This window comes from Suillus discolor, assembly GCF_016758755.1.
Source record: "Suillus discolor strain FC423 chromosome Unknown F5147scaffold_1, whole genome shotgun sequence".
NCBI lineage: Eukaryota > Fungi > Basidiomycota > Agaricomycetes > Boletales > Suillaceae > Suillus > Suillus discolor.
The window spans coordinates 1,038,926-1,066,195 of NW_024541248.1; the positions used below are offsets into that span (position 1 = coordinate 1,038,926).

At 47.6% G+C, this 27,270-nt stretch overlaps 10 protein-coding genes across 10 annotated transcripts; 6 read left to right on the top strand and 4 right to left on the bottom strand.

Annotated features, from left to right (window-relative positions):
* The first annotated feature begins 5 nt into the window (after positions 1-5).
* F5147DRAFT_624329 (UreD urease accessory protein-domain-containing protein) lies at positions 6-1,218 on the top strand. Its single transcript, XM_041432652.1, has 2 exons — positions 6-307; positions 363-1,218. Exons 1-2 carry the CDS (start codon positions 59-61, stop codon positions 1,089-1,091), a joined length of 978 nt encoding a protein of 325 aa, XP_041300122.1. The 5' UTR covers positions 6-58; the 3' UTR covers positions 1,092-1,218.
* F5147DRAFT_7899 (MFS general substrate transporter) lies at positions 1,174-3,809 on the top strand. The gene is made up of 19 exons (XM_041443036.1): positions 1,174-1,441; positions 1,498-1,587; positions 1,636-1,716; positions 1,769-1,808; positions 1,865-1,931; positions 1,993-2,066; positions 2,122-2,289; positions 2,345-2,458; positions 2,506-2,524; positions 2,573-2,624; positions 2,693-2,696; positions 2,747-2,864; positions 2,920-2,936; positions 2,987-3,062; positions 3,120-3,139; positions 3,199-3,208; positions 3,256-3,324; positions 3,374-3,407; positions 3,460-3,809. Exons 1-19 carry the CDS (start codon positions 1,256-1,258, stop codon positions 3,730-3,732), a joined length of 1,512 nt encoding a protein of 503 aa, XP_041300123.1. The 5' UTR covers positions 1,174-1,255; the 3' UTR covers positions 3,733-3,809.
* Positions 3,697-6,566, bottom strand: F5147DRAFT_663134 (ATP-dependent metallopeptidase Hfl). Its single transcript, XM_041434854.1, has 4 exons — positions 4,636-6,566; positions 4,281-4,582; positions 4,134-4,229; positions 3,697-4,079 (listed from the first exon to the last, which is right to left on the bottom strand). The coding sequence occupies exons 1-4, from the start codon at positions 6,403-6,405 to the stop codon at positions 3,887-3,889; spliced, it is 2,361 nt and encodes a 786-aa protein (XP_041300124.1). The 5' UTR covers positions 6,406-6,566; the 3' UTR covers positions 3,697-3,886.
* A 1,988-nt stretch (positions 6,567-8,554) lies between these two features.
* F5147DRAFT_601013 (WD repeat-containing protein 8) lies at positions 8,555-10,570 on the bottom strand. Its single transcript, XM_041432226.1, has 10 exons — positions 10,125-10,570; positions 10,001-10,073; positions 9,841-9,947; positions 9,698-9,784; positions 9,495-9,632; positions 9,376-9,450; positions 9,269-9,329; positions 9,080-9,205; positions 8,786-9,028; positions 8,555-8,732 (listed from the first exon to the last, which is right to left on the bottom strand). Exons 1-10 carry the CDS (start codon positions 10,533-10,535, stop codon positions 8,620-8,622), a joined length of 1,434 nt encoding a protein of 477 aa, XP_041300125.1. The 5' UTR covers positions 10,536-10,570; the 3' UTR covers positions 8,555-8,619.
* Positions 10,571-11,683: 1,113 nt separating this feature from the next.
* On the top strand, positions 11,684-13,802 carry F5147DRAFT_562821 (MFS general substrate transporter; the record flags this gene model as incomplete). The annotated part of the gene is made up of 12 exons (XM_041430643.1): positions 11,684-11,827; positions 11,883-11,944; positions 12,007-12,199; positions 12,257-12,357; positions 12,414-12,585; positions 12,627-12,676; positions 12,734-12,914; positions 12,970-13,104; positions 13,155-13,370; positions 13,422-13,523; positions 13,575-13,678; positions 13,730-13,802. The coding sequence occupies 12 exons, from the start codon at positions 11,684-11,686 to the stop codon at positions 13,800-13,802; spliced, it is 1,533 nt and encodes a 510-aa protein (XP_041300126.1).
* Positions 13,803-15,053: 1,251 nt separating this feature from the next.
* Positions 15,054-16,108, top strand: F5147DRAFT_8283 (uncharacterized protein). Its single transcript, XM_041443774.1, has 4 exons — positions 15,054-15,523; positions 15,577-15,622; positions 15,673-15,837; positions 16,007-16,108. The coding sequence occupies exons 1-3, from the start codon at positions 15,419-15,421 to the stop codon at positions 15,810-15,812; spliced, it is 291 nt and encodes a 96-aa protein (XP_041300127.1). The 5' UTR covers positions 15,054-15,418; the 3' UTR covers positions 15,813-15,837; positions 16,007-16,108.
* A 472-nt stretch (positions 16,109-16,580) lies between these two features.
* On the top strand, positions 16,581-21,051 carry F5147DRAFT_8310 (RNA dependent RNA polymerase-domain-containing protein). Its single transcript, XM_041443775.1, has 13 exons — positions 16,581-16,967; positions 17,018-17,081; positions 17,133-17,398; positions 17,448-17,687; positions 17,738-18,217; positions 18,265-18,364; positions 18,419-18,546; positions 18,604-19,270; positions 19,325-19,431; positions 19,488-19,529; positions 19,584-19,680; positions 19,733-20,045; positions 20,095-21,051. Exons 1-13 carry the CDS (start codon positions 16,791-16,793, stop codon positions 20,810-20,812), a joined length of 3,399 nt encoding a protein of 1,132 aa, XP_041300128.1. The 5' UTR covers positions 16,581-16,790; the 3' UTR covers positions 20,813-21,051.
* Positions 20,994-21,523, bottom strand: F5147DRAFT_563303 (Prefoldin; the record flags this gene model as incomplete). The annotated part of the gene is made up of 4 exons (XM_041430664.1): positions 20,994-21,047; positions 21,109-21,169; positions 21,219-21,343; positions 21,395-21,523. The coding sequence occupies 4 exons, from the start codon at positions 21,521-21,523 to the stop codon at positions 20,994-20,996; spliced, it is 369 nt and encodes a 122-aa protein (XP_041300129.1).
* A 504-nt stretch (positions 21,524-22,027) lies between these two features.
* F5147DRAFT_663194 (gamma-glutamyltranspeptidase) lies at positions 22,028-24,920 on the top strand. Its single transcript, XM_041434855.1, has 19 exons — positions 22,028-22,047; positions 22,096-22,358; positions 22,417-22,483; positions 22,535-22,695; positions 22,745-22,844; positions 22,900-22,930; positions 22,980-23,276; positions 23,331-23,349; positions 23,398-23,521; positions 23,580-23,593; positions 23,643-23,707; positions 23,757-23,819; positions 23,871-23,910; positions 23,970-24,020; positions 24,074-24,088; positions 24,141-24,223; positions 24,280-24,375; positions 24,435-24,630; positions 24,681-24,920. The coding sequence occupies exons 2-19, from the start codon at positions 22,199-22,201 to the stop codon at positions 24,833-24,835; spliced, it is 1,737 nt and encodes a 578-aa protein (XP_041300130.1). The 5' UTR covers positions 22,028-22,047; positions 22,096-22,198; the 3' UTR covers positions 24,836-24,920.
* On the bottom strand, positions 24,815-26,792 carry F5147DRAFT_8449 (phosphatase 2C-like domain-containing protein). The gene is made up of 10 exons (XM_041444434.1): positions 26,537-26,792; positions 26,414-26,483; positions 26,203-26,355; positions 25,930-26,153; positions 25,750-25,879; positions 25,550-25,696; positions 25,469-25,498; positions 25,348-25,418; positions 25,049-25,297; positions 24,815-24,991 (listed from the first exon to the last, which is right to left on the bottom strand). The coding sequence occupies exons 1-10, from the start codon at positions 26,649-26,651 to the stop codon at positions 24,963-24,965; spliced, it is 1,218 nt and encodes a 405-aa protein (XP_041300131.1). The 5' UTR covers positions 26,652-26,792; the 3' UTR covers positions 24,815-24,962.
* Between the last annotated feature and the right edge of the window lie 478 nt (positions 26,793-27,270).

A 27,270-nucleotide genomic window follows, 5' to 3' on the forward strand; every position in this document is an offset into this window, starting at 1 on the left:
TCGAACATAAGCCGCTCTCCAACTTTAGCCACTGCCATTCCATGTCAACTGACAACGAATGTCCTCTACGACTGGGGAGAGTATTCCTGTGGGCACTGGACATATCACCTGTGATTTACATTCATCAACTGTCGTCTTTTCGAAGCTCTCGTCTTCATATCCGCTCAAGCTCTTATCGCCCAGAGTTGCAGAACATGGGGTTGCTATAGTGTATGTGATGAGCTACGGTGGTGGTCTGGTTGGCGGTGACTGCATGCAACTTGTTGTTGAAGTAGGAAAAGAATGCAAACTCTTACTACTCTCACAGGTGCGATAGATGGTGTGTATCATATGAGAATGGTTATCTAAGACACGTCCGCCAGGGATCCACCAAAGTCTTCAAAACGCGTGCTGGAAACAGAGCATCCACGCGTTTTCGAACATCTTCCCAACCGACTCCAAGTAGTCTGAGTCTGCAAGCGGTCACAACTCAATCTATGGAAGTTACCATAGCTCCAGACAGCGCACTCTTCCTCCTACCCGACCCCGTGACGTGCTTCCGCTCTGCATCCTATACCCAAGCGCAAACATTCCATCTTGCCGGGAGTGCGTCAATTGTATTGCTAGACTGGGTTACCTCGGGCCGCAAGTCTATGGACGAGGAGTGGGATTTCCTCCGGTATTACAGCGTTAATGAAGTCTTCGTAGAAGGCCGCCGCGTCGCACGGGACGTTTTACTGCTAGATAACTCGTCCTACGATACCCAAACTGCGTCCGAATCCTGCTTATCGAATCCTACTACCCGCCCACCACCTCGGACGCTCAAAAATAGGCTTGCACCCTATTCATGCTATGCCATGCTTCTTCTTTACGGACCCCAGACGCATGGTGTCGTGACTGACTTGCAGGCAAAGTATCGCACTATTTCTATTTTCAAGCGTGCTACCCCGGAGAGGTTCCTTTGGTCCCTGACTCCCGTGGATGATGGCAAAGGCACGGTTGTAAGAGCTGCTGGGGTTGATACAGAGGACGTGAAGAATTGGTTCAAGGAGGTACTTAGGGGGCTGGAAGCTGTTGTTGGGATTAATGAATATCGCAAAGCGTTCCTTTGATGCCGCACAAGATGCTGTAGTCGGAATCCGACAGCCTGAGAAGGATATTCAAGTGCATGTATGCTCACATTCAGGATTACCCATGACCATGATAGCTGCCGGTTCCGAGCGCACTGTTATGCGATAAGACAGTTTGATACCTATGTTCATCATCCTCTTGTCTGATGTCGCATTCAGGATCTGTCGTGCCATCGACAACAGACAAGGCCGAGCTCTATGAGGCCCATGTCGACACTAGTCAAGTCAACGAAAGACGACTCCTTCGTAAGATCGACCTCCGAGTCGTGCCTTGGTTGGGACTTCTCTACTTTCTCAACTTTTTGGATCGGGGAAGTATAGGAAATGCGAAGGTGACGCTTTCTAGCTAGCTAACTAGTTGACCTTCAAGACTCTGACGCGTTTTCAGTTATACCACATGGAGACCGACTTGGGCATCACAGATAAGCAATACCTCATTGCACTTACTGCCTTCTTCTTTCCGTATGCATTACTTGAGGTAAGGGGAACATATGCGATGTTTGCCCGTTATATTGACCTTATGCAGCCTGCAAGCAATGTAATCCTCAGAAGAGTTCGACCCTCGATATGGCTTTCTTCAATGATGTTCGTTTGGGGAATTGTCATGGTATGTGTTAGAAGCTCTCTCACATCTTCGCAATGTAATCACTCCAGACAAGATGTGCCACGGATTTCTGCACAACTACGGAGGGCTCGTCAGTAAGTTTGGTATACTCTGAAAGCTGATCGCTGTCGGAACCAATATCTATTTCTAGCCTTGCGAGTACTGCTTGGAGTGGCAGAGGCCGGTTTATACCCCGGAATTGTATTTTATATCTCTTGGTATGTTGATGATCCATGTGCCTCAGAATCCCACTTCGCGGTGCTGATATCGCGCATGCAGCTGGTACAAGCGGTCCGAGCTTGGTACACGGGTGGCAGCATTCTTCACTTCTGCCACTATAGCGGGAGCATTCAGTGAGTACTACTTCCCAGTACATCTAAGGTTTTGTGAAACATCGTATGTTCGTAGGTGGTCTCCTGGCCGCTGCTATATCCAACATGAATGGTGTCGCAGGAAAGCCTGGCTGGTCTTGGATCTTCATTCTCGAAGGACTCTTCACCGTATTGTGTGCGGTTGCTTCATATTGGGTCGTCTCGAATTTCCCTGAGACAGCGGGGTTCCTGACCAAAGAAGAGAGTATGTGGTAAAAGATCTCCAAAACACTTACTCGACACTGACACAGTGAACGCAGGGGTTTTCGTCATTAGACGTTTGAGAGACGACATGCAGTTCAGCGCTGGCGGCGAGGCATTCAAAGCCCGATATATTTGGCAAAGCCTTAGGGACTGGAAACCCTACTTAGCAAGTACGTGCATTCATGTCATTGTTGTCAGTGTTACTGAGTGGACATAGTGGGTATATGTATGGGATAGTTAGTTCAAAGAGTCATAACCCCATGATTGCTCTAATACGTCCTCAGTAATGGTCCATTATTTGCGTTTTCCTTATTCACCCCGACAATCATCGACGAGGTTCGTAAATTATCCACAGGTTCAAATATTATCTCTCATGTTCCTTCCCTTACTGCTGAAACTGGCAGCTTGGTGAGTGCTGTCAATGTTTATCCTGCTAAAGTGCTTGACCATCGTACCAGGTTACACAGCGACAACAGCGAACCTGCTTTCCGTACCTGTATACATCTGGTCATGCATAGTGACCGTGATTGTGGGATTAGTCGGTGACCGCCTCGGGAAGAGAGGATACATCAATTTGTGCGCAACATCATTTTTAAATAACTTTCGAGTCTCACTGGCATGTACACGGTAGAATTCTATTCGGAACGGGTAAGTGTTTTTAGCTTTCCATGACGAAACATAGGCTATAGATCTTCCAGGTCTGGTTGGTTATACCATACTAATCACATCCAGGACTCCAGCATTGTCTTATTTTGCATGCTTCCTAGCTTCATCGTAAGTCTCACGAGATGTACTCTGACTTGAATACTAGCTTGAACATCTTATCCTCAGCGCTATATATCCTACAGCCCGTATGTGTTAATTTTCTTTTGCACTCAGATAGCATGGAACTGACGCAGCCATGAAACAGCGAACTCGGTGTCCGTTACTTGGTTTATTCTTACTTCTCTTACTGACCGTACTTCAGGGCATGGGTGGCAAACAACGTCGAGGGCTCATATAAACGAGGTGTCACACTAGCCATGGCTATCGGGTGGTACGTCGATCCTTACATTAACCAGGCAGTGTAATTGACACCAATAAAGGGGAAATTTGAACGGAGCTGTTTCCTCGAACGTTGTCAGTCCGCAAAACTAGCTCAAACTAACTGCCAGCTTATATTGGCCCGTAGTATCGTGCACAGGATGCACCTTGGTATAGGCTTGGCCATGGCATCATTCTTGCCTACATTGCAATTGGTTGGTTATGTTCAGCAGCATTCATGTTCCTGTTGCGTAGGGAGAATAAGCGAAGGGACAGAGGAGAGCGCGATGAGGTGATCGGCAGCGACAACTCTGGGGAGGATATGAGCGAGTTAGCCTTGAAGAATGGGCGATTTGAGACAATTGACGATGCACGACGCGAGAAGGGTGATGAGTGGAGTCAATTCCGATATACCCTTTAGATATTATTTAGTACTTAGTACGCATCGAGAACGGTAAGTAGAAGGGTAACACGAGCGTCACGTGTAATTGAAAATACAAAACATATATGTGGTTGCCGTCTAGAACCCGAGTCGTAGTGAAATAAAATCCAGTGTATCAGTGCAAGAGAAGGAACTACCATTTGTAGTCTTCTGTTTTCGTCGACGTGGCAACTGGTGCAGGGGCTGGATCTACAACACTCTGGGGGGCTTCTTCAATCGGTGCTGGAGCGCTGCGCTCATGACCGCGGTTATCATCTAGCCACTTGTCCATATCGTCGGATTTATTGGCGAATGGGCGTTTACCCAAGAGGTCAATCATATCCTCACTATACAAACAATCATCAGCTTAAGGCAGCCGAAATGGACACTGCGTAACATACCGTGTAATGACTTCCTTCTTCAGTAGAAGTTGGGCGACCTTCTCTACGTTCTCCCGGTGGAGTGTCAGAAGCTCAGTGGTCCGCTGATGTGCTCCACTGAAATATTATTATTAGCTGATGTTGCAGAGATCACACGAATCCACCTACATGATCATTTTCCGCACCTCGAAATCCAACATTTCGCTCGTCTTCTCACTGAATGGTTTCGTCCAACTTTCCTTCTGGCTCTCACGACCACCATAACTGACGGGACCAATGATAGTATTCATGCCGTAGTTTGCGCAAGCTTCAAATGCCATGCGAGTGATCTTTTGGAGATCATCCTGAGCACCTGTCGTGATATTTTCAGGGCCGAAGAAAATCTCCTCTGATACACGGCCGCCGAGGGTCATGCATATTCGGTCCAACATTTGCGGAGTGGAGAGCAGGTAGCGGTCTGGAGGAAGGTACTGCACAGAAAATCATTATTTATGAGAGACTGTCAAAGAATATCTGTACTCACTTGCGCATACCCCAAGGCCCCAACGCCACGAGGGATAATGCTTACTTTGAGGAGCGGGTCGGCATGTTCGAGGAACCAGCCGCAGACAGCGTGACCAGCCTCATGATAAGCAACGGTTTTCTTCTCCTCCGAACTAAGAACTCTGCTCTTGCGCTCCAGACCCGCGATAACACGCTCAATTGCGCTCTCAAAGTCATCCACCTTGACGGACTCGTGACCCTTGCGTGCGGCATGAAGAGCAGCTTCATTACAGACGTTCGCGATGTCTGCTCCTGAGAAACCTGGGGTAAGAACGGCAAGTTTCTGGGCAAGTTTGTCTGTATCGAGCTCCTGTGCTAGTCGGAGTGGTCCGAGGTGCACCTTAAAGATCCCATTGCGGCCGGAGACATCTGGACGGTCAATGGCTATGTGACGGTCAAAACGTCCAGGACGCATAAGAGCGGGATCCAGAACATCTGGACGATTGGTGCCCGCGAGTACTACAACGTGCTCCTGGGTTCCAAAACCGTCCATCTCCACCAATAACTGATTGAGGGTCGACTCCCGCTCGTCATTTCCACCGAAGCTACTTCCTTTGCCTCTGGCCTTCCCAATGGCATCAATTTCATCAATAAAAATAATGCAAGGTGCGTTCTTCTTTGCTGACGCGAACAGATCACGGACGCGGGAGGAACCGACACCAACGAACATCTCGACGAACTCCGAACCAGACACAGACAGGAAGGGGACAGAGGCCTCGCCAGCAGTCGCTTTTGCTAGCAAGGTTTTTCCTGTTCCTGGTGGTCCCGATAAGATAGCTCCGCGAGGTATCTTTGCACCAAGCTTCTCAAATCTGGCGGGCTCCTTCAAAAACTTCACAAATTCCACGATCTCTTCCTTTGCTTCGTCCATACCCGCAACATCCTTGAACTTGACTTTGACATCTGTGTCCTTGTTGAAAAGCTTGGCTTTGCTCTTTCCAATGCTGAAGATGCCACCTGGTCCACCACCTGCACCACCTCCAGCTCGTCGCGACATGTACAGAAGGAGACCGGCGAAAAGGATAGTGGGAGCGAAGTTAAGAATGGTATTGAAGGTAGATATCTCGTCATGGTAGGCGACTGGTATCCGCTCGTGAGGAGGTATACCAAGCTCTGCCTGAGCCTCGTCAAGCTTCCGTTCAAAAGCCTCGACGCTGCCTATTGAGAAATAGTAATCTCCACCGAGAGATGCTGTGGGGTACATCGCGCCGGTGGCATTGGAGTGTAATTTGACGCGGACTTTCTGCCGGTTGATAACGATGAGCTTGTCAACTAGAGCTTTATCGAGGAATGCGGTGCGGAACTCCTGCCAGGTAATTTCTCGTGAGCCCGAAGATGAAGAATTGGTTAGAGCGTAGAAGATAGCAGCGGATGTGGCGAGGAGAGCAAGTTGGTTGACGTTAAATCCATTATTAGGATTATTACCGCCCGGTGGTGGTGGTGGTGATTTCTGTCTTGGAGTCTCGTCTTCGTCGGAGGACTGACGAGACCAAGTCTGCTGCTGATATCGCTTGAAAAAGCCCTCGAGACCCTTCGGGATTTCTGGACCTCCATCTCCAGATTCTTTAACTGCACCATTATTAGCCTTCTCCTTGCCTTTCTGCACATTTCCTTCGCCCTCTTCATTCCGCCGCGGTTTGCTGTCATTGTGATCTGACGGTGTTGCATATGTCCTCTGCCATCGTGATGTACCTAGAAAAACCAATCGAGTGTCTGCAAGCCTGGCAGCACGGAGAGAACGGGAAAGCATTGGATGACAAGATGGAATGAATGACTGGGTTCGCCGTACTGGGGCGGAATTGAACGCTTGCGAAAATGTGCCGATGTGATTATGTCAGCCCTTTGGACGGTTTCTGCCGTTGACCTACGTCGTCGACCGTCGACGGCAACAGTACAACTTTACGGTGCCAAGTGGTAATTTTAGTAGGCTTTCCAAGCAATCATGCATGTGGGAGAAACAGTATTATTGCAGGCGATACTCCAGCTGTGGGAGTTTCTATCAATTAGAAGCCAGCAATCGGGGAGACTATGAAAGATGAACGATTTTCAATTGGCTACATAGTAAGTACCTCGTCAATTCATTGACCGTGTGGACGCTTCTTGTCCGTTCCGTGCGTTCTCGCACAACCAGTGTCAAGCATGCCAAGGGTGCAGTGCCTCGCGGCAATATGCGAATTCTTGCGAAAGTGTGCTCTTCTCTCCAGGACAACCTCTTATTCTCAAGTGTCCATCCCTCAGTCATATGTCAAGTTTCGTCGCTGGCCGTGTCAATGACTCCCCTCTATCCTTGGGACAGGGCCCTATCCACTTAGGACACACCTAGGACACAGAACAGATAAACCTCGTTATCAGTGAAATGCTACAAGTCGTCATTAACAGTATGTACTACCATCTCCCTTCACTCGGCACGTGGTACCCATGATTTCCCATGACAGATTCCATGTTGGACCTACTCGACGATACCCTTCCAGCCTTGGGTAAGGCCACCTAGAAGACACCCAGGACTAGCGAGAGAGACGTCTCAATGGAGTACAACAAGTTGTCATTACTGGTATGTAATATCAATCTTCGTTTAGCACATATTAACGATTTCCAAGCCATTCATGCAACTGATCTCAATCTTGATCTCCGATGGATCCCCGTTGGCTTCCATGTGATAGTGAAGACTGACGGTACTGAGTGCCAAATCAGCAACAAGCCTGTACATGTAGACCCGGGGCCGTCGTTGAATGGCACAAGCGCATTCATTTGTGAGTTGTCTCTAATAAGCTCGTCCGTTCCGCAGGTATTATGCAAGTGACAAGTTAAGTTAGAAAAGCAACTGGTGATGTTTTTCAAAATAACCGGTATTGATGCCACATCGAGAGCACTGCGCATTCAGCGGGATAATCCTGGGCTCTATTTTAGGTGTCACAGAACACAGGCACCCAAAGATCCTTTCAAGTCGGCCTTTCTCATGCGCGATCGACTGCTCAAGCGCTCACACTTCTCGACATCACACAAACGGATCTGTCTCGGCCTGAATTGGCATTGCTTTCTGCCTGTGAAACCGCAGTCAGTAAGTAACCATCATACTCCGAACGAGGTGATGCATCTAGCGGCTAGCCCATAATTCGCCGGGGTCAAGAGTGTCGTTGGGACACTATGGAAGGTCAACGTTTCAACGATAGTACTGTGCAGCGCTTAGTCAAGGCATTCTACAAGAATATTTGCGGGGACGGCACAGTGAATTCCAAACGAGCTGCTCGAGTGCTGTACCGAGCATTGGCTAGTGACAAGGACATACACTTGGCCCAGCGGATAGTGTTCGTGCATATTGGCATATGATCATTTTCGTGTGTTCTCCAACCTTGTTTATCAAGACATTCTTGAGACAATCTAATGACTTCGCGCGTGGCATCCAGTCATGGTCACACGCAATCTGTTGCCAAGGACTTCGATATTCCAGACTTTATACCTCCGCGATACGCACACCTAATTTCGACTTCAATTTATATATTTTCTAATTTGTAGCCTCAGAGCTAGACGTGATCGATCCTAAGGTGCACTGGGTAAGAATGAAGTTGCATAACACTAATCTAGCATAACGCCTAGATACGATTTACGATGGACGTGATAGTCGAATGTCTGATTTGCATAACAGCGTTGAATGCACATGCAGCACCGAAATCCAGTGGTAATGAAGAGTTTGGTCCTGGCGAGATAGACCGACCGCACACGAGTGAAGATAAGTTCTCTTTTCGGAATAGATACTACGTAGGAAAAAACGCACAAACCAGGTGTTGCCTACATATTCCCATGTTATGGAAAGCCAGGCGGCCGCGTTCCTTTAGTCAGTGCCATGTACGTACAGTTGACATGCAGCATAATACATGCACGTTAATGGATCAATGTCACACTTTTGACAGGGGTCACATGCATCGGTCCCGACAGTAAGCATCATGAGCAAATCGACTAAAAACTGTTAGCTTTCCGTACTATCTTCCACCTCAAACGCGCAACAAAACACTTCCTTATCTAACAATACCAGCCCTTTGCCGTCGGGAGCCCATCTAATACTTCTTGTTTCAAATTTTGCTATGGAAACCGTTTAATGATCCTGAATGAAGAGAAATAATGGAGCAACCTACTGTTCGCTGGTACACCGATGCACTCCGCCATATCTTCCTCTACCCCATTCTCTCCAATCCATTCGTCACTCCATGTATAGATACTACTACTGCCGCTGCACAGGGCCAAGCTGCCTTTACGGACTGGGTTCCACTGTGCCTGCAGGACTGGCTTCGCGTGTTGAAGAACACAACGCAGTCGGGGAACAAATGGATCCGATGATGCTGGAAAATCGTACAAATGGACTACCGTGGAGCAGTTTTCTATAGTCATCATGTCAAGTTATGTTCAAAGAAACAGATGTCTTGCCAAACCAAACCGCACTAGCAGTAACGTGCCAGTCTTATTCCATTCAAGTTGGACCGCACCTGACTTTGGGTTCGGCTTCGTCGGATCTGTGCGCTGTAAGCTGATTGTTTGTGGGCCTTGTAGTCGTTCATCTAGTTGGAGGGCGCTTTGTCAGCATTACCACCGAATGAATGCGACAATAATATATTTCGCACAAGATAGAAATCCTCGACCCTGCGTAGTTTCAAGCCAATTTGACGGTTCCCGCCATAGTGTCTACCAAGATTGAGCACCTTCCGCATTGTTTAACCCATCTACTCACAGCGCCTGCTGGTATCTTACTTGACAACTCGAGCGTTGCAGCGGCAGACCAAGTTAGGCCATCAAGGATGTGAATCTAGAAATGTTTGATAGTGATGTGTACACGGTAGGTCCACATACCTTATCGTCCCATCCTGCCACGGCAAGGAACATTCCAGCAGGATGCCAAGCTGCATTACGAACGCCGAACCCTGGATTTGGCTTGGGTGAAAAAGTCCCTTGCACATCTCCGGCTAGAGACAATATCTGCAACTTGTACTGCCGATCAAGTGTCAGAGTGAACGTTTTGCCGACTCCTATATTTGCGATATGAGATGACACACCTCCAAAATACCCTCCCAAACGGCGATATGATTACCAGTCGGGGATAAAGCCAGCGATGACAGATTGGACGTTGGTACAGGAAAATGCTGTGAATGCCTTTCTAGTCATGAGCTATGAATGGAGAGAATGAAAGCATGCTTACCCGTACTAATTTGTAACAGTCGGTTGCATCATACACACCGATGGCGTCTTTTGATCTATGTCGCTCAGCCAAGACAAAGTAACGGGAATCCGAACGGAAAGCATAACCTGGGCTTGATTAGATAACATGACAGGTGGGCGGTGATACTAGTTCACGGTACCTTTATCAGGGTGTATCGGAAACTGAATGTAAGTGGCATTACCGGTGACTAAAGACCAAATGGTAACTCGAAGCTACCGACGAATCAAACAAGCGACAGACGGTCGAAACGGAACTAAACTTACGCCCCACTGAGAAAAACAGAGAATGTGGCGACCATCGGGTGCCCACTCAGCTTTGAGGAGGCCTTCAACACCAGCTTCGATTCGGGCATTCCAATTTTCGTCCCGGAGCTTGAAAACCTCTACTATGCCTTTCTTCGCGGATGCAGCAAGGAGATATTCAGAGTCGCAAGACCAACCAGCATGAGATATCCACGCTTCTGGCGAGACTCCTGAGCTTAATGGGGTTGATTTTGAGTTGGATAGAATGCTAGCTGTGCTGGAAGGCGTGCTGACTGTCCATGTGCGCGTAATCTGTAGAGTGTCCGTGCGCCTGACAATCAAGGTGTTTTCGACGACGTTGAGAATGAAGTGAGCGCCTGGGCTAAACGACGCGAGGTTTCCGGATTGTTTGTAGATTTCTGTAAAGTCCATGATCGCTGATGTCGATGATTCATGAAGATATTCAAATAGATTTAAACTTGAAGTGCTTATGTAATTGTGAGTATTTGGAATTGGGACGGTGCTAAGTGGTGGTGACTTCCGTTACCCAAGTGGACTACTTTGGTTCACCTTATCTTCAACGTGTCTTTTCTTATGACATCGATCTCCGCTTTGTTCTCTTCAAATACATACTTTTGTCAAACTGCTATAACAGGAAATAATGGTCTACTGCGCCCCCGCGGCCTCCGAGAAAGCATACGATGACAGGCATGTCATTGCACACGATACTGGTGTTTACTAAGGTGCGCCCACTCTTAACGGAATGTGTCTTCATCGACAGAGCAACACGTACTGCAGTCGCAGTCATGTTCCCCGATGAGTGGAGTCTAAGAAGTTTAAGGGGGATGTGTCTCAGGCTGAATGATGACTTGGGACGCGGTCTATTTCGGTCTTCAAGCTGAGTACCTAGAGACAGGAAGTCCAATATAGCACGTGCTGACTATGGTCTCGGACTGGGAAATTCAGGCTGGGAGATTGCTAAATTGAAGTGACACAGTCGGGTCATCGTTGTTGAGAGTGGACAGGACCCGTACCCCGAGACGGAGATGGTGCCATTTCCCAAACTTTCTAAATTAACAAAATCTCCAATATGCGCAACTTAAGGGTCAAACGTACACCTGACCTTGTTACAGCCTTTGGTTCAACTCTTAAACGCATTTAGGGGCTCTGCTCTCATGCTGGGCTCTGCCAACATGCTAACACTAGCCCTGACAGTGACAGTGGACGCTGAAACCCCGGCCGGCGATCACTAGTGGGCAATCCCAGATTTGGAGGCGTGCGCCGACCTTGAAAAGGCCTGTGGGCGGACACAGGATGCTCCATGTGCGCACTAGTACAAAGATTGACATCGGCACTTCGGCATCAGTCAGGTCTAGCTGACAAAGTTTCATCGGCACCCCCTAGACACAATGTTGACAAATTTTAGACTACATCCCAACTTACCAGTATGTCACTACGAGTGAGTCAGTAGGAGCAGAATACCCGAGGACCACGCCTGTAGGGTCCTGTTATCAATCACCTCTCAGCCTCTTAAAATGGCACCCTAATCTACTCGGTCCCTCATTTTTCTGGCTGCAAACATGGCCGACTCATCTAGGCTATCATTTCAATCAGCCACCACCGCCAATAAACTTCCGGATAACTCTACTATCACTCTCGACAACAAGGTCGACCCAGACTCATTTCTAGTGCTCTTCGATGAGGGTGACCCAGCCAATCCAAAGGTACTTTCCACTTGCTGCGAGACTACCATGTCGATGACCTCAAAATTTCATTTAGAACTGGTCTGTTGCAAAAAAGTGGTACCTCACTTCCGCTGCTGGTCTCCTGGTCCTCAATGCGTGCGTACAGCATCTCTCGGGAAATATTAAACGCTCAACTTTTGTTTGTTTGCCCTATCTAGCACCTTCTCGAGTAGTGCCCCATCTATGCTAGTACCCACTTTCATGGAGCAATTTAGCATATCCGAGGAGGTTGCAACCTTGACCGTTTCGCTTTTCGTGTGCGGTTACTGTGTTGGCCCTTTGCTTTGGGGACCGTTGTCCGAACAGTACGGACGACGCCCAATATTTATTATATCTTTCTTCATATACATGGTCAGTCGGCCTCTCCATTCACTGCCTGCCTTTCACTCAATCACCTTTATATTTCAGTGTTTCCAAATTGGCTGCGCTTTGTCACCGAACATCACATCCATGTTGATTTTCCGTTTCCTTGGGGGTACATTTGCAGCTGCCCCATTAGCAAATTCAGGGTAGGGACTCTCTACTCCAGTGGGGAAGTTACATTCTTACAACGCGAATTTTCTAGCGCGCTCATATCGGACATCTGGGACGCAAAGCAACGCGGCACTGCTCTCGCCGTTTTCACTGTGGCTCCGTTTGCTGGTCCAGGTATTGGACCAGTAGTATCAGGATACCTTATTCTAGCTGGTGTATCATGGCGCTGGCTTTTTTGGATATTGACTATCTTTGCAAGTCCTGTCTCCATGTTCTGTCAACTACGACTCACATATGTTTTTAGGCTGGTGTCTGTTGGTTGCAGATCATTTTCACGATGCCCGAGACATATAGGTGAGAGCATATTACGGAATGTCTTCTATTGGCCAGGCGCTTATCTCATAATTTTAGTCCAGTGCTTCTTGCCAAGAGAGCTAAAGAGATCCGGAAGCGCACTGGAGACGAGAAATATTATGCTGCCACTGAATTACAACGCATAACACTCTCACAGCGCATAGAAAACATTCTTGCTCGGCCTTTCAAAGTTCTCTTTACTGAGCCGATGATGATTGCTATAACTCTGTACATGAGCGTAAGCGTGGTTATTTTTCAAATCGACGTGAAGGTTGTTGACAATTATATCCTAGTTCGTCTATGGCTGTATATACCTGCTTTTCGAGGCCTATCCTGTGGTTTTCACCGAGGGTCACAACTTGAATGCGGGTGTTTCTGGACTCGTGTTCCTTCCGCTGCCCATTGGCGGGTTTCTTGCGGTTGCAACGGTATGTATACTTCATTCTTGTGCTTCCACGTTCTCATCATGCGTTTTTAGTACATTCTCTTTTTTAACCCAAGTTACGAACGCAAAGCTCAGGAATGCGCACCAAACCCGGTGCCGCCAGAGTTTAGATTGAGGGTCGCCATGATCTCAGCGCCATTCCTTGTTATATCGTTCTTCTGGTTTGCATGGACGTCCTTTCCTAGCATCTCGATATGGGCCCCGATGCTGTCGGGTGCATTGCTCGGATGGAGTATTTGCTTGATATTCGTATGTCGTTACAATTTGCGTGCTGGCTTACGGCTCACGACGGTTTTGAAGCTTGCCCTGATTAACTACATCATCGATGCATATTTGGCTGTCGCTGCCTCGGCGCTAGCTATAGTTACTGTCGTTCGTAGTCTGTTCGGCGCTGGATTTCCTGTGAGTGAAGATAATATTCTGCCTTCCATCGGCTCATCATTCTTCGCTCAGCTCTTCGCCACTCAAATGTACGATAGGCTCGGCCCTGAATGGGCTTCGACACTACTTGGTTTCATCGCTCTGATCATGATGCCAATTCCCTTCGTCCTGTCAAGGTAGGTTTCATACAAGACTCTGCTGTATCGTGTTGGACTAACACTGGAAAGATATGGAGCAACATTGAGACTCAAGTCAAAATATGCTCCTTCCAGACCCCTACCTTCAAGCTCCCCGGCATAACTTAATAACGACATATTTCATGACATTATAAATTACCCTATACATATGATACATACCGCATATTGAAAATAACACGCAGGGCTGATCGCGGCAGAGCCGCTATGGTCAGACTCAAACTATGAGGAACTCGCATCGAAGGATTGGTCATGATGCAGGAAGGCTACAAGTACAAATAGTAGTTCGTTGTCCCCGGACTGTACGTAGTAGGAGATCTGAATATTTAAGCACCTGTATATCGAATAAGAGAAGTGTCTTTCTTGCATGGCTATAAGCACGCTGGATTCAAGTTACTAGAGTGCGCATAATCTACATAAATACTGTCTGCGATACTGAAACTTGAGCTTTCAATATTACTGCCTTTTGGTGTAACGGTTAAGCGGACGACAGTTTTGGCTAATGTTGCAATGGCTTTCCACAAGTTTCTAGATCGTTCCATTGCCAGACACCTGGTTGCGAGCTCGACTTAGCTACTAGCCTCATGCATTGCCGGGGCAGCGCTCAGAGTGAGCCCGGAGCAAAATCTCGTTGAAAATGCTAGCACTCAAATTTTGAGGTCTTTTGAGGTCTCCCACATTGTCAAGAAGTGGTTCAAAGTTGACTGGAGGAAAGGCTAATCGGTTAAATTGCCAAGAGGCTTGGTAGCAAGCTACCGCGGCGCACGTGGTCTTGCACGGGTTTTGTGCAAGGCCGAGGCAGTCGGTGTGCACCGCTACAGATAGTGAAATCGAAGCGGTCAATAATATTTGCGATCACGTCCAGAAAGCACGACCTCCCAGTCATGGTTACCTTGTTGATTCTGCCGGAAGTTCATGGGCAACCACCAATACATAACTTCAGGTTAACTATAGCCGGCAGAAAACCATATGGCATTCGTGTACATCCGAGCCGAGATCAATCGAACCTGGCGTTCACACATGTGAGGCTTTGTGAGCCAATTTTTATCACGGCCAAGCCCATCGTCTGATAGGCGGGACAAGACGTGGGTTAGGAGTTGTACCAGCCACGGGCGAGCGGACGCCGAGCCAAGAGTGGACTCGATAGCCTGTTATGATTCGTAGCAGAACAAGGCACGGTGTGCTTGTGTAGGAAAGACAACGATACGGTCTAGACTCAGAACACAAGTCATCGACTCAAGGTAAGAACACACGACCGTGCGAACTGTTAAGAATTATACCAATCACCAACGATAGGAGCGCGCGCCGGGCCAGAAGTCGACTCGATAACTGCCCCATTGTAATTGAAACAGAATGCGACACGTTGAAAACAACGATGCGGTGGAATCAGGGCTCGGATCGTGGACATGAACAACCCACTAGTGGCAGGAATATCAGCGAAAAAACCAAGGACTCCGCCGACTCCCGAGTGCAGTGTATAGTTCTGGGAAAGGAGAGTTTAGCGTTAAAATAAATGTCAAGTCACTTGATACAGCCACGAAGGTTAAACGTTAAACCACGAGCAGTGTGTTGGTCACCGTGCGGTCCACTGGCCAGTGACGGCTAGGCCGTGCCCGCAGCGGGAATATTTCAATCTGAATATGACCTTTATTTCCCACGCTGTAAAGAGTCCAAACAGCAGCATCGTGATTCGCAAACTCAAACTCGTTATACTTGCCTATCATGCCTCCCATGGCGTTGACCGGAATTGTCACTAAAGCCGGCTGCATGCGCAAGACAGCCACTGTGACTGTTTCACGCCATGTCATCCACAAATTAACCGGAAAAGTACACTTTCAATTTTGCCCTACGAAGAACAAGTATGCTCACCCTGCCTTCAGCGCATTGAACGAAGCAAAAAGATCTTAACACACGACGAACAAGAAGGTCTGTCGCCATAATGCCACTCTCCGCATGTATGCTGAGATGTGGAATAGTCCTTCGATTGAACGATGCCGTGTTGATACGAAACTGCCCTCCGATATCTGCGCGGAAACGCTTTAAGCTGGAAAAGATCTTGAAGAGTCCAGAGACAGAGCGGGATTTGGCACATATGCAAGCTGCACAACAGTCGTAGGGGTGTAATTGCACTGTGTTAATGTGTACGTCTGCTCACTCGCACAGACAAACTTGCTCGCCCAACGTAGTCGTGTTCCGTGATTTTGGACCTAGTTTTTCATGGTCCAATCTCTGGTTGACCAAACTTCCAGAGTCTGCATGGCATTCTAGACTGCGCTTCGAGTCCTTTCCTTGTTCATATTCATCATGTAGAGGCGTTCATTCAATAAGCATTCATTTCAAATATATGTGCTACTAACACGCTTTCGACTGTCCCAGCGTTATGCCCAAATGATGCAAAACTTCACGTCTAGAGAGCCCTTGTTTCGAGGGTTCAGTGACATCGAGGCTGGGTTACTTGAGCTGGTACACTTCACGAATGGGAAGGAACCGCTTGAGGGCCCGGTCAAGAACGGAAAGCTGATGGGCTATCTATATCACGTATCTGATAGGGTGTATATTTATGCAATAGCAACATGTTTGTACCCGTGATGTACTCGTGACTCCCCAACAATGGTCCTGACACTGCAACACGCAACTTGTACGCCAATTTCAGCAACAAGGAGAGACAAATCATATTATCAGTTTTGATTCATGATGCTGTCCACAACGTTGCAAAAGAATGGTCAACTACTAGACCTAGTCTACTAGTATGTTACAACCTCGCACCCTAGGGCCTACGGTAGCAGTCAATCTCGACTTCAATCCATCCATCCGATATCACAACTTGCAACCAGCCTCATTGTCAGCAACGTTTCAACTGATCGTACACCTTCCATCTTGAGCGATTCCAATCGTGCTTCTTTGGATGATCAGTTTGATCCAACTCAAGTTGGCCTTGGTCCCCACTACATTCTTCACCATCGTCCTCGTCCCGATTTTTTGAACTCACATTAACTAGGAACTTCGTCTTGCACATATTTTGTGTATCTAGGGATGTCGAGGGGTATGTCACGCGCTTATTACCGCGAGGTACAAGAGGAGATTTTAGTAGACGATGAATGGGAATTCGCAGAAGGTGCGATTGTCTTTGATCTCGTGTTTTGCGCGTGAAGTGACATTGTTATGGACATGGACACCCACTTCATATCACCAAGAGGTTAATTCTGCCCTCATTCCTTTCATTCCACTACCAGTAGAAAGGAGTGCTTCAAACCACTCGATCTCATCAACAGTCAGTCTCATATTCTAGCATCTTTCTCGCATAACTGACACTGACATCAGCAATCATCCGTCTACTCCGGTCTGGAAGACCTGAGCGATATGATGTGCAATATGCCAGAAAATGGCGAGTTAATTCATCGTCAATGTGATCCGAGAGCCTAACAACTATTTACAGTCTTGAATGGCACTGTGAACAGCATTACCTCAAGAGTTGATATTCCAATGGTCTCCCGTCCGTCGACTACCGCTGTTGGCTCCAGTCCTGCCCAACCCCTTTCAACTATGTCTGTTGGCTCGTCGGATTCAGCGGATTCGGCTTCACCTTCGAGTAGTTGGTCTTCTGTCCTAGGTAAACGGAAAACAGACGAACCTCCTGACAATTCCTTGTCTCCACGTAAGAGTGCGAGAATCAGCGATGCAAATATTAAAATCCATTCAATCGTAGGTGCTTCTCGCGCTGGTTTGAGACTCTTCTTGACGAAGCTCACAGGCTCATGATCGAAATCTACAAGCTTATTTTGACAATAAAAAAATATCCTTTGGGGTACAGTGGCTGATTGCCAAAATGGTCAGTTACGATGTTCTTGCATACGAGGACATCCATATTCCCGACTTGGATAAGCTTCGCGGCACAAATGAAGAAGCCACACCACGCGTAGCTAAGGTATTTGCATGCCAGAACTCCAAGGGCGAAGAAGAAGGTTTCTTCGTTAAAGAAAAGGCAGTTTTGGTACGGTGATCCTTTGGATTACGATGGTTGAAAACTGATGACATAACAAGTCGCCTTGGAAAGAGCTTGACAGAGAACACGAACACGCTCTTGCAATGGGTGACAGCTTTGACGGGTTTCAGCGACAGGCCGATGGTTGGTATGGAGGGAAAGTGCATTTTGGTGCAACTTTGAAGGCTATCGATAAGAAGACTGAGACACCTGAATACCGCATTCAACTCAATCCGCCAGAGCTTGGGTCCTCGTCGAGACTAATGCGACAGTATGGTTCCAAGAACTTTCTACGCGTGAAGGTGCCGAGGAATATTCTGAACAAGCCTCAGCATGGCCTTGTGGAGTTTTTTTCGCAACACTTTCTCCTCTGTGGTCTGGTTTATCGGGCATTTTATGCAAAAGATGGAAGTGTTTTTCTCGTGGCAACTAATTGTCCGACGGGATACAGTCGAATTCCTTCTCATGCTCACCCTCCACCACCATCTCTGGAGAATTATCTCGACTGGCATAACCCTATATCTTACAACACGTCTCAGGTTGGCAGCAGTTCTGAGAGTTCAGGAAGATCACTGATGTGTTTCAGAGTGTGGCAAAATGGTCCTCGCGGTTTGCATTGGGACTTTCGAACTCTGTCCCAGGTATTACCATCAGCCGGGAAAATATCATGTATCTGAAAGAAGAAGGTAAGCTCTTGCTATTGTTGTTATATATAGTGAAAATTGACTCGTGCACCAAAGACCCGGGGGGTCCGGACATGACAGATGGCTGCGGGTACATTAACAAAATTGCTTTGAAGGCGTTGCGCGAGCTCTTGCAATGGGACACAACACCAACAGCAATCCAATGTAGAATCGCTGGTGCCAAGGTAACAGACACTTGCTCGAGTGTTGTGAAAGTCGAATATTTATGTATTTTCCTGTAGGGACTCCTAATCCTGCATCCTGATTCGTCAGAAAATTGTTCCGACGTCCCTCGGGTTTGGTTACGCGAATCACAAATCAAGGTCAAGTATCCTGAAACTCGAGAACTATCGTCTGGTCACTTAACAATTGATGTGCTACGGTCGTCTCACATGCGCTCTCCCTCTCGCCTTGCTGCGGAGACCATAGTGAATTTTGCTGAAAATGGCGTTCCCCACTCAGTATTTATTGATTTGATGAAGGAAGGTTTGGATGCTATCGTCGACGGTTTGCTTGACTGGGATGGCCCAGATGCTATGTATCGTCTATGGCACAGTGTCGCAAGAGCCGGTGCCGTGGTTGGATCTAGATTAGCTCGTGAAGCTGGTGGAGAGGCTCGATCAAGAGGTTTCGCCATCAAAGACGACGATATTGAAGATGATGACGAAGACGATCTGAATGCGGTCATCGAAATTCCTCGCTCAATCGCTTGGTGGGGTGACGAGGTCTCAGGTTGCCCTTCGGCTCTTGAAGAGACGGTAATGGTCATGCTTGACTCTGGTTTCACTCCTCGCGATTGCCCAGTTCTCGCTGAGAAGCTTCGTAATTTTCTCAAGACGATGGTCGACAACTTTGTGCAACGATATAAAATCGAGGTACCCATGTCTTGTGTAGGATGGATTGTGCCAGGTGCGAGGTTATCGATCATCAACACTTCATTTATTTGACATCTGTGCAACCTAGACCCTTCTGGAACATTGGCTCCTGACGAAGTGCAAATTCTCTCGAAGGATTCGAAATTCCGTTGTCCTGATGGAACCGAGTCAAATGTTGTGTTGGGTGACATCCTGGTCAGTGTTGTTCAATATCGCTCCTCGACTCATCACAAACGCTGAGCCGACAATAGCTCACACGACATCCTTGTAAACTGCCGACAGATACTCAGAAGGTATGTTGATCTGTCATTTACCGTTTCTTTCGCATCTTAATGATTTGGAGGCAGGTCAAAGCTGTTGAGAAACCGGAGCTCAGGCGCTACACAGACGTGATAGTGTGCTCTGTGCAGGGAACTCGCCGGTTTGCAGATCTTCTTGCTGGAGGTACGTCAAATCATAAAATTATATTCATGTCAAGATACCGAGTGGCGATTAGGCGATTACGATGGGGACAAGGCAATTGCTGTTTGGCAGCCGTCTATAGTGTCGCACTTCAAAAATGCCGATCTCAAATACTCTCATCCGCCTGATAATCTCTCAGAGAATTTCCATAAAAACACCCTACGAGTCGACGATTTTTTGGAACAGCATCAAGGATGCAAATTTGATGATGTAATACCCCGCCTGCAGTCATTTTTGTTAGGAGGATTGCGCGACATATCGTCAGTCGGAAAGTACTCGAACTTGCACGACGTGGCGGTGTACACCCTTGGATATGCGCATAATGAAACCATTCGCTTGGCTTATATGTGGGTCATAGTTGCTATAGTCATGGGACACACATTGATATAACCACAGGTTTTGCAATATTCTCGACGGTGCGAAGAGTGGTTTGACCGTTTTACCGGAGGTCATGAAGAGCGATACAAAGCTCTACCACAAACGCTCTCCACAGTGGAAAGAATGTGGGGAGGAGAAACCGGAAACCAACGAAATGAACGCCCAGCGTCCCAAAGGCATGACAGAATTTGTTATGGATGCAATCATGAGCCATGCCCGGAACCACCGGGACCTGAAACTGCAACAGGTCGACAGCGCTTTTTCCAGACACCATGGTCACAGAGATTCCTCTCTCGAGAAGCCATGGCAGGATGCTGAGTCAAGGCTGCAGCGTGTGAAGTGCAACAATGAGCACGCTGCTTTGACAATGGAAATGGAGCTCTCCAAGATACGCACACACGTCGAAAAGATGCGTGAGGAGTACAGGAAGAGCATCCGTCGCAGTTTCTCTGGCCTTAAGATTGAACGGCGACAGGATATTCTTCGCTCCCTCGCTCGTGATTTCTCTGCTGCCCCAGATGTTTCGTCTTTTCTTTTCTTCTCATCGGAGGAAGTGGCAAGGCTCAAGGCTTCCTACGCATATATTCACGAATGCCCGAACACCACTGGTCAATTCCCCTGGGATGTTGCTATGCGAGAGCTTGGGATGATCAAGGCAAGGAGCCTTGGTCCGTCGAAAACAGTCGCGCTCGGTTTCTATGAGAGATTTGTATTGACGCGAGCAGCATTTAATTGATGGTTCAGTATGTGTTGATCTGTTATGTGTAGGCTAGATCTCTGTAGTAGCACGCACGGTGTACATTGTATGAGTAGCACTTGGAGTGATTGCGGGGTAAAATACAAGTTAATCGTTGAATTGAGTTGATCAGGAATTCCATTCCGAAGTATCTTCACTGCGGTATTTTGGCGATATTCGTTCAAGGATTTGGCGTAGTTTGAGCCTGCTGAAGCTTCGTTTGTATCTCGACGAGCTGCGACACAACGAATTGTCGGGTCAAACTCGTCATTGGGGAAAATGGCAAGCGACAATACCTCATTCTTCTTTTTCTCTGATCTATCCTCGCCATCATTTATTTGTGCATCTACGCGTTTTCTGTGATGTTGATAAGTCCTGCAATCAACTCGGACATGAAACCAATGACATTTCGCTCTTGATAAATTCCAGGCGCGTCTCCACATTGGTTTTGGCCTCATTCTGATCTTGAGGTACCAATACAGGTCCCACAAGTTTATAGACAACATTACTGGGGGTTAACTGCGTAAACTCCTAGAAGATGGAGTTCGTAAACCGAGTCTGCGAAGATGTTCGGCAGCAGACCTTTTTGACCATCTCATTCTCGGAAAGCTGGGCATCGAGACGAGTACGATTCTCCACCAAACTTGCCAGTTCTGTTTGTATTTTCTGGTACTCCGTCGATGCTGATTGGAAACGGAATTCTAGAGACATGACGAAAAATAGACAGTCACCCTTCGCCTGCCCGATGACCGATATATCCCGTTAACTCCTCTGATTGTTATGTAATCATTACTTTTGCTTTTCTATTTCTATTTCTACCCCGACATATTGTAAGGACGGAGCGATTTCCAATAAGTATGGTGTGACTGGCGCCAAAGCTTCAGCTGACTGGCGCTCCAACACCTTGAGGCTCCTTTTTTTCGCACCCCTGCGTGCTCTTTTCAGTCGTTTCAAAATGTTACACCTTTTAGACGAATTATATTAGATGCATCGCCAGGGGGTTTTGGTGGGCATGGAATCACACGGACAATGACGAAACATACTGACAGCCGGAAGGGCCTAACATTACAGAAGAGGAAGAGACAACGGCTAACGCAGTATACAGACGTCTATTATTATGAATCAATGTGCAACCGCCCGAAGGGGTCCGACTGGAGCGCTTGTAATCATATATATATCACTTGGCACGCCGGTGTTCCGTCAGGAATACCTTGGTCACATTCATGTATGTTCATGTGAGCATGAAACACGATATGATGGTGTGTGCATGTGAGCGCTAATAGGGACTCCGTTTTTAACTAACAGCAATCTTGAGCAATTTCTCGTCGCTCCTTACCATCATCTTCCTCTTTCCCTCCGCAAGATTCCAAGTCCACATTCACCGCAATGAAAGTCGATTGGAGTAAGATAGACCAGCCTGACCTCTTGTTCCAGCAATTTCCAAGTCGACGGTCCCAAGTCTATGGTACCAAGGGTGTCGTCGCTTGTTCTCAGCCTCTCGCAGCGGAAGCTGGACTTGAAATCCTAAGGAAAGGCGGGAATGCAGGTGAGTGCCGGTGTTCTCGATCTCAGCTTTCACCAACATTGCGTGCTCTCATTTGCAGCTGATGCTGCTGTTGCAACCTCCGCCGCTCTTAATGTGACCGAGCCAAGTTGCTGCGGCATAGGAGGGTGAGTCTGTTCCAAGAGCCAGTGCATAATTCCAATCTGAGAGTGAAATAGGGATGCCTTTTGTCTCTTCTATGATGCCAAAACGAAAACTATAAAGGCGATGAATGGCTCCGGCCGTTCTCCTCAGAAGTTGTCGGTCGATTACATGCGTCAACGAGGTGTTAAAGGCGGCCAGATTCCTCTTAGAGACCTCAACTGTGTCACTGTCCCAGGTTTGTTTCTTTGACCCTCTGATCACACGACGAATGAACAAGCGAACAGGTGCTGCTGCTGCGTGGGTCGATACTGTGGAGACGTTCGGAAGTGGAAAACTCACCGTCGCTGAAGTTTTGGCGCCTGCAATTAGGCTCGCCGAGGAAGGGTCTGTGATATTTATCTCACATATCACCAAGTTTATTGACTACTCTTGGTTGTAGAGTTCCAGTATCTGAAATTCACAGTTATAATGCCAGTTCAGCTTTTGTTTACGTCGGGCAAATTACTGATTTGTCTACAGTGGCAGCACTCGGAAAAGTTGATACAAGAGGCGTCACCGAGCGGACATGAAATGCTTTTGAATGGAAAAGCACCTCTCCCAGGTCAAATCATGGAGTTCCCCAACCTTGCCAAGACTTTCCGCGCCGTTGCAGAGCAAGGAAAGGATGGTTTTTATAAAGGTCGTATCGCAGAAGCTATAGTAGAGCTCGTTCAAAGTAAAGGGGGTGTTATGGAGCTCGACGATCTTGCAAAGCACGAGACATCATTCGTAGAACCGATCAAATACACTTATGCTGGAGATGTTACTGTTTATGAGGTGAGCCGTCGATGTTGTGGCTTACGGGTAGATGCTGACTTTATCGTAATGCAGTGTCCTCCCAATGGTCAAGGTGAAGATGAACGAGTCTCCATTGAGCGTAACTAATGCTCATTGCTAGGCATCACTGCATTGGTTGCTCTTGGCATTCTTGAGCAAATGCAGATACAAGGAAAGATTCCGTCCCTCCTGGAATTAGAACACAACTCTGCCGAGTATCTCCATGCACTCATTGAGGCTCTGCGGTGCGTATTAGTGATCGAATGCTCTAGATTCATTGTCATTTACGTCTCTTTTATTTAGCCTCGCCTTTTCGGGTGAGATCATTACATCGCTTGCTTTTGTTTCATAGCTGACAGGCAGCAGATACACAATACTACGTGACTGACCCTGAGTTCAACAAAATACCGGTCGAGGAACTACTAAGCAAGGTTAGTGTTCGAGCCTGGATTGCTCCGTCGTAACTAATCTAGGCTATAGGAATATCTATCCAAACGCGCAGCTCTATTCGACCCTCAAGCTAGAAACCCCAATATCGTACATGTGAGCCCTGTTCGATGATCATTCGCATTTAATATACTCACAGTCGGGTAGGGAAACCCAGTGAACTCATCTGATACGGTTTACTTCACTGGTATGATAGATAATGCGGCTTTATGCAGCGTCCATTTACCAAACATTTTCGTGTTTCAGCTTCGGATCAGTGGGGAAACGCATGTAGTTTTATTCAGAGCAATTATGCAGGTAGGGCATTCAGTTTATCCGCGAGTGCATGCGCTGATGATTTGAAAACAAAGGATTTGGGACAGGAGGTGACATCAATCCGCGCCACAGTTTAGACGACACTGAATTTTTTATATGAAGCTGTACCCAAGGGATGCGGCTTTACTCTTCAAAACAGGGGCGCTGGATTTGTTCTGCAGGAGGGTCACCCTAACTGCTTACAGGTATATCATACAGCAAACTTAACGGTGCAGCCCATTGAATTGTGCCATTTTTGTAGGGCGGAAAGCGGCCATATCACACCATCATCCCTGCAATGGCGTTACGAGGAGACGATCTGTTCCTCTCCTACGGTGTGATGGGTGGTTTCATGCAGGTATATACTCGCAGCCCTCCAGTGCCCAATGATATGGAGCTTAAATGAACATCATTTAGCCCCAAGGTCACATCCAGGTCCTACTTAACATTCTGCGTGGATTCACCGCCCAAGCTGCCCTTGATGCCCCTCGATTCTGCATCTCAGCTGGAATGCCTGACCCAGATGATAAAGATCCTGCTGCCTTCGGCGTGGCCAGCGGTGGAATTAACTTTGAAGACGCTATCCCTATGTCAACTATTCAGAAGCTTCGCGGTATGGCTTGTTTTTTTTTTGGCATCCCTGTTCTGAATGAGTCGCTTTAGCTATGGGTCATGATGCCAATGCCGTCAGCGGCTGGGGGAGGGAGATGATGGGCCGTGGGCAGGTCATTCAGAAGATTGCTGATGCGTCTGGGAAGATTGTTTGGGCTGCTGGGTGTGACCCAAGGTCGGATGGTCATGCCGTAGCGCAGATTTAGAGACCTCCCTCAAAAGGAGGCTGATCCATTGTACTAAAACACCAGACAAATAAAGTCCAATAAATTTCCGCAAAAATTTAGCGAATTATGTACTCTAACGGGGGGTATAACTCATAAATCCTCTAAATCACATTCTCCTCTGTCGCTCACTTCCGACTATCATGACACTGTTAATCGGGGAAAAAGAAAACTCAAAGAACTCGAAGCACTCACCCGCTTGCTGACTTCGATACTCGCGAAGAGCGCGGGTCCTGTCAGGCCCTTGAATCTCTCTCCAACCAGACAAGGGCACGACTATGACCGTTGCATTGTCTTCCCCACCCAATTCTTCGGAGTATGATAAGATTTGCTCGGCAGCTTTCTTGGGGCTTGGTGCGCCTCGGGCAACGTCGACTATTTCTTGATCGGATAGTATGGATGACACACCATCGGAGACGATAATCATGTACGCCCATTTAGTGCCTGTTGAGGGTGTAAGAAGTTATGACAACACTCCACAGGAAGTATAACACCTTCCAATAGCATGGTTCGAACATCTGGTTCTGGAGTCACGCCGTACGGCTTCCATTTGAGATCTCCGAGACTAAGACGAACATCAGTAAATCACTAGAAGCAGGTGGCTGTGCTACTCACGCTCTCGTATTTGCCAGAGCACCCATCCAGCTGCAAGGTCATGAGCAGGACACGATAATAAAAAACATTGCTTTGCCTTACCGAGACTCGCCAAAAGAATCAGTGATAAGTGATGAACCCATCATCCGTCGGAGACGTGCAGCCTCCATAAGGGTATCGGGGTGATGATTCTCGGTCATCGGGCAGACAAGACAGTCATTGGTGCCACAAAGGAGTACTCGAGCATCGCTGTTTGCATGTTCTCTAAATGCATGTCTGTGTTTATTAAAAATATGACTAACCCAGCGTGAGCGACTGTCAAAACGAGATTCGTGGATGAGAAGAACGGGCGGGTATCAAGGGAGTGGAGGATGGCGACGGACGCTGTCGCTCCACATGTTTTGGCTTCACTCTCAATAGAGAGGAGGCGGTCTAAACTTACCCCATTTATAAACGTAAATGGAAGAGAAATTGTTGCTCACCAACTTCGAAGAACGCCTGAGTAGCACGTGCCTCGAGATCTAGCGGAGGCATTCTATTGGACTGATTTATCCAGGGAGTGAGGGCACCTCCACGGAACCTCTTGAAATAACCCCCTTGGTCTTTGATCCACAGATACAACTCTGGAATGTGAGCCTTGTCGACGGATTCGAATAGCCCATGTAACTCCTGGCGCAAAAACTGAGAAACGGTGGATCCGCCATGTCTGTATGGTGTTAACGGGCGGTATGTGTCAAGATGTATACGATACATACCCATCATAAAGGCCGACAAAAACTACCTGACGTGCTAACGGATCACTGATGTTCTTCGGGGTCCAATCAATGTCGAGTGCTTTCTTCAAGCCTGCCTGTAGCCCGTCAGGATCCAAGAGTAGTGATGCAAAAGCATAGTAATCTTCCTGGTGACTGCGCGAACAGAGACTGAGCCTTAGGTGCGCAACGAGGGGGGAAAAAGAGTGCTCACCCGCGAGTACCTCTTGAGGTTGCCACGCCTATGATGGTGGGGGAATGGAGTGGTACACGGGCTGCGCCACCTATACACGGTAACTTGTTCGTCCAAACCTCAAAGCAAAGAAGTGAAGCTAACCTGGCGTAGAGAAGCGAACAAAGTCATGATACTGGCATGAGGAAATGATTGATGGGGACAATGTTGTATTTAGGACTTTGGACGACTGGAATAGTAATGACGGTATTCGTTGCATGCTATTGGTGTAAGGGGATGACAAGCATTGCCTTAATACATAATAAAGCTTAGAGTTGGGGCAAGAAGCCACGGCTGTATGCAACTTGAAACCGTCGCTTATAGCCAGTCACTACATAAGTATACCTGGTGGTGGGAAAAACAGCTGGCGCCAGCCACAGTCACGGTCGGTTCCAACACCGTTGACTGGCCATCGGGATAGCATGAGGTACTAAGACTTGAAGTTCACCTCTACAAGTTCAACAAACCCGGGTCTTTTGGTCCAGCCCCGAAAGTCGGCGACGTTATGCAACGTTCAACAACTTCTGATACGACATCGCCGTCATGGTTACCCAACTCGCGCACGTCGTTTCATGATTATTACTACCACCCTGCTGATAGTGGTTGATTTTCTTATGTAGGTATTGCCAGGCCTGCCAAGTGCATTTTGCCGCATGATGATGGTGCCTCAGGCCAACGTTGGAGCGATGCGCGCGATCCTTGGCCTTGATATTTGAATTCTCGCTTGAGTCATTGATTGTCACCATGTATCGATGCACGTTGGGGAAGGAAATCACTTTGAATCACCAAAAGTTCGCCGATGGTCTGCCAAATTCGGCAGGAGTTGCCTAAAGCAAAAG